Source organism: Rutidosis leptorrhynchoides, chromosome 2 (assembly GCF_046630445.1).
Source record: "Rutidosis leptorrhynchoides isolate AG116_Rl617_1_P2 chromosome 2, CSIRO_AGI_Rlap_v1, whole genome shotgun sequence".
In the NCBI taxonomy this organism is placed as follows: domain Eukaryota; kingdom Viridiplantae; phylum Streptophyta; class Magnoliopsida; order Asterales; family Asteraceae; genus Rutidosis; species Rutidosis leptorrhynchoides.
In genome coordinates this window covers 286745829-286757802 of record NC_092334.1, presented here as the reverse complement: position 1 = coordinate 286757802, position 11974 = coordinate 286745829, and the positions used below count along the sequence as shown (strand labels likewise).

The window sequence follows — 11974 nt, the reverse complement described above, 5'->3', positions numbered from 1 at the left end:
AACACTAAAACCAAGTTTAACATTACTAAACATCAAACAAATGGATTTTCAAGTAACAAGACGCGTATTTCGACCCTCGGGACTCCATTGACCCATTAGTACAATAACATGACAATTTCGACCCAATGTAGTTTAGTTACACAAAAGATCGAGCATGGTGATTGGGAATGCACTATCCAATCCTAAGTCAAATCCAAAAGCTATATCTTCTAAAGCGACATGCGGTAGTCCTCTAGTCCCCGTACTTACCCTTGCCACCTCCACTTCGCGAATATATAAAAATGTAAATAACGAAAGGATAAACAATGCTTAGTGAATGTAAACATACTATGTATATATATATATACATATGCATAGAGTGACTACGCCTCAACAATAACATATAATAAACGTATACCATGCCCGAGTATAACAAAGCAAGCTATAAGCAAACACCTCCATGGCAAGTCCACAAGAATAACTACAACACATCAATATATATATATATATATATATATATATATATATATATATATATATATATATATATATATATATATATATATATATATATATATATATATATATATATATATATATATGTATGTATACATATATATATATATACATATATATATATATATACATATATATACATACATATATATATATATACATATATATATATATATATACACACACACACACATACACACAAACACCAAGGTTAACCCTTAACCTTAAACACAAGAGGGATGGCTGAAAACTCACGCGCCCTAGTGAATCCAAATACTCACGCAATTCACTACCTCCATCGTAATGAGAACGGGGTTGGCCGAACACTTACGCGCCGTAGTGAATCCGAATACTCACACAATTCATTACCCCAATCCAAGACAACCTCGGGGATGACCGAAAACTCACGCATCATTGTGAATCCAAAAACTCATGCAATTCACTCCCCCAACCATCACAACAACAACGGGGTCATCCGAACACTCACGCGCCATAGCCAATCCGAATACTCACGCGAATCACCACCCCAAGGGTGGTCACTGAAACACACACACATACAAAGTGATCTCAAAACACACGAGGTTCACTCTACCATGCCCGCACCCACCCTACGCATATATATGCATATAATATATTTACACTCACCTTAGTGCCTTGATGAATGCAATAGATCAAAACCGCAACCCGTCAATGGAATGTACCTATTCCATTTATCACACAATTAATAACACAATTAGGGTGGATAACCACCAACCCAAATCGACACCTAGTGCAATTATGACCCAATTGCACTTCCGAGCACAACTCATGCCCAAACTCACCAATAATCACTAACAACTAATGATTATAATTCTAAAACACCTTTTAAACCAATATCCAAGCACCAAGTACTTGTCTTCCGCAAAACAAACTCACAAACCTTAATTTTGGCCGATTTCAAAATTAAGCTTCCAAACACCCACACAAGCTCAAAACACCAACATAATCACTAATACTCCTATATCTTAGTGATTATGCCCAACTTACAAGCCCTAACATGGCCAAAATGTTTTTCAACCCAAAACCCACCAATAATGAGTCAACAACTCCAATAACTAGCCTCAATCACCAATTTGTAAGCTACATGGGTTTCTCAAGAACGTGAAAGCTCAAACATAACCCCAAATGAAATTGAAATTCGTGATAGGACTTCAAACCACTACTAAATCGTAGCTAAGAGCAAGGGTAAAAACTTTAATACTTGGACTTTGTTGAGAATCAATCTCCTTCTTCGAGATCTCAAGCTTTCTCTCTCTAAGACTCTTCCCCTCTCTATTTCTAAGTGGAAGTGTGTGCGAATGGAGGAAATGAGGATTAGGATGAGGTTGAAGCATATTTGAGGACTAGAACCCAGCACATAAGTAAAATCTCCAGATTTCCGATTTTAATTCTCAAGAATAACAAAACAGTCCATGCCCGTCACAAGTCGCGCCGCGACATCCACAGGTCGCACCGTGACCCTCAAGGGATTCAGAATCCATGATGTTACAGTCTCGTGCATGAAAGCCCATAAATACTTTAAAGGGGGTATTTTGCTATCTTAGCACACGTTAAGGAAATTAAGTCAGAGGATAAGCGACTTGAAGATATACCCATAGTCAGGGATTTTCCTAAAGAATTGGCCGAACTACTACCGCATACACAGGTGGAATTTCAAATTGATTTAGTGCTAGGAGCTGCACTAGTGTTCGGATCAACTTATAGATTGGCACCTTCAGAATTACAAGAATTATCGAGTCAATTACATGAATTGTTGGACAAATGGTTCATTCGACCGAGTTCTTCGCCATAGGGAGCTTCAATTTTGTTCGTCAAAAACAATTATTGTTATTTGTGAATGTGTATCGATTATAAAGAGTTTAAAACCAAAAAAAAAAAAGAATCGACACCACTTATAAGAATTGATGATTTATTCGATCAATTCGCAAGGATCTCGTATTTACTCGAAAATTATCCTAAGATTAGGTTATCACCAGTTGAGAGTAATGAAAGATGATAATTTCAAGACAGCATTCAGAACACGCTATGGTCTTTACGAGTTCTTAGTACTTAATGCCATTTGGTTTGACTAATGTGCCTGCTATATTCATGGATCTTATGAATTGAGTGTGCAAACTATACTTAGACAAGTTTGTTAGTGTCTTCATCGATGATACTTTGATTTATTCTATGAGTAAGGAGGAGCACGAACAACATTGAAAACAATCTTGAAATTTATAGGGACAGGCAGTTATATGCCAAGTTTTCTAAGTGTGATTTTTGGCTTGAGACGGTACAATTTTTAGGACATGTTGTCGACAATCAGTTTTTTCATGTTGACCTAGCTAAAGTAGAAACTACTAAGAATTGGAAGTGCCATGACCCCAACACATATCCAAAAAATTTTAGGTCTTGCTGGTTATTATAAAAGGTTTATTCAGGGGTATTCAAAAATCACGAAACCTTTAACAACATTGACACACAATTGGTAAGGAATTTGAGTTGTCAAAGGATCAAGAGTCTGTGTTTCAGTTATTGAAGAAGAACCTGACCACCACACCTATCTTAGAATTATCGGAAGGTACTAATGATTTTGTGATCTATTGTGACGCTTCACATCATGGGCTTAGTTGTGTATTGATGCAACAGAATAACGTTTGCTACTTAAGAAAGTGTAAAGTCGTAGATGAAAGTCATATTCTCCCGTTAAAGGATTTTAAAGTAGATTTGACCAGGAAACTAGTTGAAGAGCTGATTAGAGTGGTGGACCGAAAAATTACCAAGTTAATGAAGAAGCAAATTCCGATGGTGTTAGTTGAGTGGCGGCACAGTTTAGGTGCCAACATGACATTGGAAACCGAGGAGTTAATGCTAGCACGTTATCCTCATTTGTTCGACCTTCACCAAATTTCGAGGACTGAATCTTCTTAAGGGAGTGGATTTGTAACACCCTCAGACCTGTAAGATTATTATTTTTGCCCTTAAGTTTGTATATGTGTTATTATATACTTTTATTTTAATATGATGTTTATTATTATTATTTGACTATGTGGTTAAGACCAGTTTGTGACAAGGGTCACAGAACAGGTTTGTTTATTTAAATTAAACTCCGTTAGGGCTGACTAACGATGTACGAAAGATATCAGATAACTAATAAATACGCGTGTGTTATAAAGTATGGGATTTTAACCCAATTTTGTGAAAGAAAGTCCGCTTACTTCTCTCATTTTTCCAGATTCTTCCTAAAAAACACTGTACTTCTTTATCTTCACCTACCAAACCCTAATTTCTAAATCTTGTTCTTGAGCTCAAATTAGTTACTTCAAATTGTTCCTTATCATCTACCGATTCTTTTAAGGTAAGAATCATGAGATTTCATACTTAAATCTGTGTCAAAATTGGATTATTGAGTTAGTTTGTTAAAAGTGTGATTTTAGGTCAAAACCTTTGATTTTGATTTTTTTTATGTTAAAGTTGTGGGTTTATAATCTAAACTAGGTTAAGTTGAGGTCAGTATTGATGTCAAAAACGAGCTCTAGATCAAGAATTTGTGATTATAGCTTGAAACTCGTAGCTTTGTTCATCTTCTGCATGCAGCAGATGAACATAGTTGGTCAACTGTTGACCGACAGAGAGGATCCTCGACCGACTGAATTTACCATCGACCGATGGTGTCTGTTAGTAACCATCGACCGATTGACTTGACCATCGACCGATGGTGTATTGACAGTCGGTCGACTGTCTCTGACAGTGACCAATGGTGTATGGAAGTTTTAATTGTTTTCTAAGTTTTATATTCTAGTCGTATGCTCCCATGTGTCTAATTTTTTAAAGAACACCTTAGCAGCCAGGATTGTGATTTTAATATGATTTCGTATTATGTATGTTGTTCCTGTGAGCGTGCACTACAATTCCGTTGAATGAAAATGTGGCTTAGTAAAGGGTTGATAGATGTAGACCTAGTTTGTTAATGATTCAATACTATCATCACTATTCTTGGAATAAAGTTAGTAACTTGTTTTTGTTTTTGTGCAGGTAATAAAGAAAGAGAAAAGGCTCAGAAAGATTAGACCTTTGAGAACCTTCTGTTGCTGGTATTCGGTGAGTGGGACTAGCCGTTAATGCATAGTATAGAGTAGCTAGTTGTCCTTGTGCCATGCTAGTTAGGATTACCATGCTATTCTTGTTGTTGGATATTGAATGATATCGTATATGATATACGTGTTGGTTTTCTGTGTTATAACACTAGTACGTCCCTATCAAGTTAAGGGTAGGTAGAGATCAACCAGGTTTAGTGGTTGGGTTCCTTATGGTAGGGGATCTGTATAAGTTTGAACGACTCATTCGTTGTGTATGGAGAACTTATACGATTCGTTATGGGAAGGAACTTCCGGTAAACCCAGTCTGATCAACTGTGGCTAATGGCTTGACCAGGCCGTCGGAGTCTCTTGTGACAACACTGGTGGCTTGTCTGCTTTAGCTGTATGACACATTGTATGACGGAAATATATACTACTGCTAATTGTTAGTGTCATTCACTTAGCTTCGTGCTAACTCCTCCATCTCCTCCCTGCATGTTGTTAGCTTTTCTAGTTGCATGTTTTGGGGAGTCGACGGGCGTGCATGTTTTGGGGAGTCGACAGGCGTGCTGATGTGGATTTTATATAATTATGTATTTGTAAATAGTGTTTAAGTGACACTTGAATTTTACATAATGATAATATATTTATGTTGTTAATTAATAATGCTTATTAGTTACGTTGTGTATTTAAAAATAATAATAAATTTTCGGTATCACAAAGTGTTATAAAACACCTCCCAAAAACACGGGTTGAATAATTGTACGTCATGCGTAAAGCATGTGACGTGTTCAGTTACACACACGTCATTAAAGAGTATAAAAGAACTTTACCGTATTAATTATTCCTTTATCTAATTGACAAAGTGGTAATGAATAGTCTACTTTTACCACTTTAAAAGCAAACAATAGAGTTTTAGCTTTTATAAAATAGCCACAAAACCTTATACTATGTATTAGTTACTATTAGTCTACCTTTTACATTTTTCAAAGAAACAACAAAGTTTTAGTTTTTATAAAAATAGCCACAAAACCTTATATTTTTAGTTATGAATACTTTACTTTTGCCATTTTGCAAACAAACAACAAAGTTTTAGTTTTTACAAAATAGCCACAAAACCTTATTTTATTATTGTTATTAGTCTACTTTTTACATTTTGAAAAGAAACAACATAGTTTTAGTTTTTACAAAATAGTCACAAAACCTTATATTATTATTATTATATATTATCTTATATATTTACAAAAGTAGCCAAAGCTTTCTATTATTTATTTTTATTATTATTATTATTATTATTATTATTATTATTATTATTGTTGTTGTTGTTGTTGTTGTTGTTGTTGTTGTTGTTGTTATTATTATTATTATTATTATTATTATTATTTATATTTATATTTATATACTACCTAACAGACAAAAAACTGTGAATAGTAATCAGGGGCACTTTCGTCCTTTCCCTTCTTTTTTTTTTTTTTTTTTGTGTTTTCACCTTTTTTTTCTTTTCCCAAAAAAACCCCAAACTTTGTTCTAAAATTAAAAGCGACCCCCAAACAGGGGGTAAATTGTCAAATAACCATTTTCATAAAAAATCTTAACTAAACTTCACCCAAATATTCAACGGGTCATATCTTCTCGCTCGCAACGAGTTAAATTTTCCCGACACCATCGTTAAACTCGAAATAATTTTAGGAACACAATGTCACTAACTATACGCAAAACGGACGCTTTTTAAAAAACGTTAAATATTTGAGGTACTTTTCATACACGTTGATTTTGCGTTAAATTTTTAAAAGTCGACAACTCCATAGCAAAACGCGGAGATGCAATAATTTAAAATAACATTTAAATTTTTAACGGATTATACCTTTTAGTTCGACTCGAGTTGCGCTTCAACGACATCATCGTTAGCCACGAAATAATTTTACAAACTAAACGCAATAAAATACATTGAAAACCGAACCCCCGACGCAAAGCGAGGGTTCGTAAACTAGTTTTATCTAATTTTAAAAGTGAACTATTAATTTGAGACATCTCGGAAAGAAAAACAAGTCTATTAAATTGGGATGAAGGGAGTACCATTTACTACTCTCTCCGTTCCTAGTTAAATATATGGTATTTTATTTTGAGATATTTTTTTATTAATTTACTACTTTTATAATTTGATAAATAATATGGTAAAATAATGTTGTTTTTAATCTTCGATATGTTCTACTGTTGTAACTGAAAAATATTTGACAAGAAATGAGTATTAAATTGTTTGGTGATAACTTTAAAATAAGGGGATGATTCTAACACACACTTTTTTGATCCTTACACACCTATTTTAACCTTTTACTCTTCTAATAATACTCCATTTCTTTAAATTGATGTGTGAGGATCAAAAAAGGTTGTGTTAGAATCATCCCCCTTTAAAATAACATATAATAAAAAGATAATATAACACTGAAATTTTTTAAAGGTTAAAGTCATCTCATATACTTTTACTTATATACGTTTAAAAATAATATTGTATGTCATAAACTTAAAAAAAATGTGTAATGATGTAGATAAAATGTAACTTTAATATGACTGGTTATAACACCAACTAACTTTTAATAACAACCTTATTACGACCTTAGTGAACTACTCCGTATCATCTATGCATATATTTAAATTTAAGTATAGTCTATATCTGATAATTGAGACTCATAATCTTAAATTTGAGTTAAATGGATCAAGTTTTCGGGTCAATTGAGTCTTGAAATAAATTAGACATGACAATGTAAATCAAAACTTAAAAAAAGGTCTAATGAATTTCTCCTTAACATGTTGGGTATTATACAAAATATAAAATAACGGGTAAAATGGTATCAAATCCTAAATTTTAATAATGAGTCTTGTGAATGGGTCAAATGAATCGAGCATAACAAGGTTCACTTGTCAATTATTTGTGAAATCATTAATAGTTATATCAATTAGTATGCATATTAACATTTTCTTATATATATATAATAAATAAATATATTAGTAATAAATAAAACAATATATAAAATTTAAAAAAATCAAATGTAAAAGTATATGATCCGTTTGGATCTATTTGACCCATTACTCGTTTTTACTTGTTACTCAAACTGATCCAATTTCACCCGTTTGAATCCGTTTAAATTTTTTAGCCGTTTGACTCATGACTCATTTCAACCCAAAATTGTTTTAATCTATTATCCAAACCTACACAACTTAACCTGTTTGCCAGAGATATAGTTATAGTTTAAGAGCTACATTTTTTTTAATAATAAGGTATCCGTTCATTATCTTCCAACTGCATCATAAACCAAGCAATGATGGATAATCTCAACTATTACATTTTTGTGTCTATCTTCATCGTATCTTTATCATCACTACTCATTTTAACCACCACCTCCTTCCGTCGCCACCGCTCTTCGACCACAACACCATGCCCGGAATCCTATCCACTCATCGGAAACCTCGTAGGTTTTCTCAAAAACCGACACCGGTTCCACGATTGGGTGACCGACATGTTGTCCACCACTCCTACTTTAACACTACAAGTCAACGGCTTCCTAAACCTCTCCCACGGTATCTGCACGGCGGACCCCACCAACATCCACCACTTTCTCCGATCAAACTTTCCGAATTATGTCAAAGGAATCCGGTTCACATCCATGCTCCATGAGCTTCTTGGCAACGGTATATTTAATTCTGATGGTCAACTTTGGTCATCACAAAGAAAGATTGCTAGTCATGAATTTAATACCAAATCGCTTAGAAATTTTATATCTGAAACCGTCCAATCACAACTCTCCAAGTCTTTAATCCCCGATCTTACATCTGCTGCTGGGCTCAATGGAGAAATTGTAGATTTACAACAAGTCCTTAGAAAGTTCAGCTTCTATAACATATGTAATGTCGCCTTTGGAGTTGACCCAGGTTTGACAAATTATGTAATTTTACCAACAAACTTTTTATAACTCAATAATCTTGCGTAGCACAAAATGGTGAATATTATATTAGTTTGGTGCGGAAAAAGTGATCACGCAATTGAGTTCAATAGTGTCGTGTGGGATTAAATTTTATTTTAAAAATGTTAAATGGTTAAATATGTGTGGAATGAAATTTTCCAGTAAATGAGGAAACATACGAAGTTTTTCATGTTTATGAATCCCGATTTATGTTTTGATCATTTTCAGTCCTTTATGTGGCAAGCACATAAGGATAATATTATATGGGCCTAAAAATGGTTATTCTATATTTCTATTTTCTATAGGGATCGTTTTTAGCTCAACAACATATCCTATACTTAATACTCTAACTAATTAGTGATAGAGGAGGATCTTAGTTGTTTATATGCGTACATTAGTTATTTTTAATTTTGGATGTGGGACTTTAGTTGGCACACATTAACAACCTATTATCTTCAACATTCTATAAACATTTTTTGAGCCTTAACTAGCCACTTACCCCACTCTAAGATGTGCTACTATACTAATAAGATTTGAACTCATAAACCTTGTCTTGTAGTTCATGTGTTAGTGGTATGTCTGTCTTAGTAAAAGGTAAGGAGTTCGACTCCAAGACAGTGTTTAAGTGACACTTCAACATTCTATAAGCATTGCACACAAGGTTGCCCATTTACCATTGAATTACACCCAAGAGTGTCTTCCGCACATCGCATCGCGGGGGCAGTGGGGGAAGAGGGGGTTATCCACCGCCCATGCCATTGAATTGAGTCGAGTTTCCTCCTGGGTAGCAGTTCGAGCGGGTTATGCAACTGCAGGAGATGAACGCGTGGGTGGTCTCTCTGAATGATCCCGTACTGCTTTTCAAAAAAAAAAAAAAAAATTTGAATTCATATCAAGACTTTGATTGTTTATTATCAGTAGCATTTGTCATTTATTTGTGCTCTTATCTTAGTTACTAATTCTGTTCATTTATTTTTCATTTTTTGTACAATGAATTTGCACATTTCGGTCGATGTGAAAAACTAATGTGTAGGATATGTGTCTGTTGTAGTGACATTGAGCTCGGATGACTCCAACAATGTGCTCTTCTTTCAAGCATTTGATGCGGCATTAGAGCATACCTCCAATCGGTTTCTCTCTCCGGTGCCCATGGTGTGGAAGGTGAAAAGGTTTCTTAATATTGGTAATGAGAGAAAATTCAAAGAGGCAATTGAAATTGTGAATCAATTCGCTATGGATATAATAAAATCGAAAGAAACACAAATTGAAGAGTCTAAAAATAGCCAAGATTTGCTATCAAGATTCATGGTTTCAAGTAATGATATGGGATATAATAATGATGAAGAAAGGAGAAAATTCCTGAGAGATATCATCATCAGCTTCATACTTGCAGGTAAAGATTCAACTGCAACTGCACTTACATGGTTCTTTTGGTTATTAGATGGACACCCACATTGTAAACGATTGATATACAAAGAGTTTACCACATTAATAGCTTCATTACCCGATATTGATCACCCAAAAGATCTCAAATTCGATGAACTAAAGGATTTAAATTACTTACATGCTGCACTATCAGAGTCTATGCGACTTTTTCCACCTGTACCCATAAACTCTAGATTAACAGTGAATGATGACATATTACCTGATGGAACACGAGTTAAAAAAGGGTGGTTTGCGGATTATTCGGCGTATGCGATGGGAAGAATGGAGAAAATTTGGGGGGCTGATTGTAGAGAGTTTAAACCTGAAAGATGGTTAGATGATAATGGGGTGTATCAGCCGTTGGATCAGTTTAAGTATCCGGTTTTTCATGGTGGATTTAGAATGTGTTTAGGAAAAGAAATGGCGTACTTGCAAATGAAATCTGTGGTTGTGGCTGTCATGTATGAGTTTGAAATTGAGGTGATCGGAGGTGGTGGTACGACAAAAAAGATGGTGGACCCGCCTTATAGTCTATCGCTTCTTCTAAGTATGAAAAACGGATTACCTATCAGACTAAAGAAGAAGACATATTCCTTTCCTACTTATAGGTAGCAGGTAGCAGTTGGATTGCGATCATTACTACTATACAAGTCTGTTTGATAACAAAATGGCGGCCGGGACCAAAAGTGTATTGTCTGTATTATACAAGTGTGTATGTAACGATATGTTGTAGTGTACAGTTATCTCATATCTGCAAGCTTTACTTAACTATCTGTTCAACATTGCTTAACTAACCTATGTTGAATCTACAATGCTACAACTAGAATTAAAGTCAACAATCACAATTCAATTCAGATGATCATAATTAATCCGGCGGGCCACTAAAACTGTGTTTTTCCTAAATTCCCAAATTAGGATGTGCACTGAACAAAGGGAGTCTTATTTATATTATATATAAAACTAATGATTAAAGGAATAATAGGTCACTCTTTGCTTATGGTAGCTATTTTGACCCATTTACTCTTATAAATGGGTCATGTCAAGCATATAAAATGGATCACGTAACTAAATCGCTACACTGGGAACATGTTAAAAGTCGCTATATTTTTTTTTTAATGCATAAAATTATAAAAACCTTCTCATAATACTTTTGTACAAAATTTTGGACAGGTGTTGTAATAATATCTTTTCGTTGATCATTATCAATGAAGTACGAGATTATTATAGAAGAGTTATAGAAATGGAGTAAAAGAATTTTATAGGCGATCGACCCGTCCTGTCCTAACCCATAAAATGAATGACATGTTAAACATGAAACTGTTGTCGAACCTGGCTGACCACCATATATTGCCAGCTCCATAATACAATTACAATACAAAAGATGCCACCGATTCAAGAACAGAAAAGTGCAATGAAAAGATAGATGTTTGAAACTAATTACGTGTTATGCGATATGACGGCAACATCATCCAACTGTTTGATAGACCCATATATCATCCAACTCCTGATCAAATACGACTTTGTTATTTTATTTTTTTTATTTTTTTTATTTTTTTAACGGCTATTTCGACATATAATACTCTCATTTGTTACTCACACACTAATAGAAAATAATTCTCCAAATCAGATTGATTTCATTAATATTTATAGTACAATACATGATTTGGAGAATAAAATAAATTATAATAAATATGGAAACTATATTTACACAATATCTAATCCTAACTTGCTCTCTAAGTATCAAGTTACTTGGTCCTTAACTATATCTTTAATACATCTAATACTCCCCGCAGTTAGAGCGAGAGTAAATTACATACGCTCAAACTGGAATGCAATTACATAAATACATATTACAACTATACAAAATCAATAAAACTTGAAAAAAAAACTATAGGGAATGTCTTCATAAAGTTTGCATCATCTTTCACTTCTCCATATTTGAGCTCCACAATATTTTTTTCTTTTCTTTTGTTAATAATAAGGACAAAAAAACAATGA

General features: G+C 34.0%; 1 protein-coding gene across 2 annotated transcripts; it reads left to right on the top strand.

The window, feature by feature from the left end:
* Positions 1-7871: 7871 nt before the first annotated feature.
* Positions 7872-10765, top strand: LOC139891803 (cytochrome P450 94A1-like). Of its 2 annotated transcripts, none has more exons than XM_071874800.1 (2): positions 7872-8279; positions 9603-10765. In XM_071874800.1, exons 1-2 carry the CDS (start codon positions 7910-7912, stop codon positions 10586-10588), a joined length of 1356 nt encoding a protein of 451 aa, XP_071730901.1. In that variant the 5' UTR covers positions 7872-7909; the 3' UTR covers positions 10589-10765. The 2 variants fall into 2 exon arrangements, with proteins under 2 accessions (XP_071730901.1, XP_071730900.1); XM_071874799.1 differs by having other exon boundaries at positions 7872-8519.
* The last annotated feature ends 1209 nt before the right edge of the window (positions 10766-11974 follow it).

Excerpts from the sequence above, each read along its gene's own strand:
- LOC139891803 (XM_071874799.1), top strand. The coding sequence starts at position 7,910 with ATGATGGATAATCTCAACTATTACATTTTTGTGTCTATCTTCATCGTA. Across the intron at positions 8,520-9,602 it reads CGCCTTTGGAGTTGACCCAG|TGACATTGAGCTCGGATGAC; the intron begins GTTTGACAAATT and ends TGTCTGTTGTAG.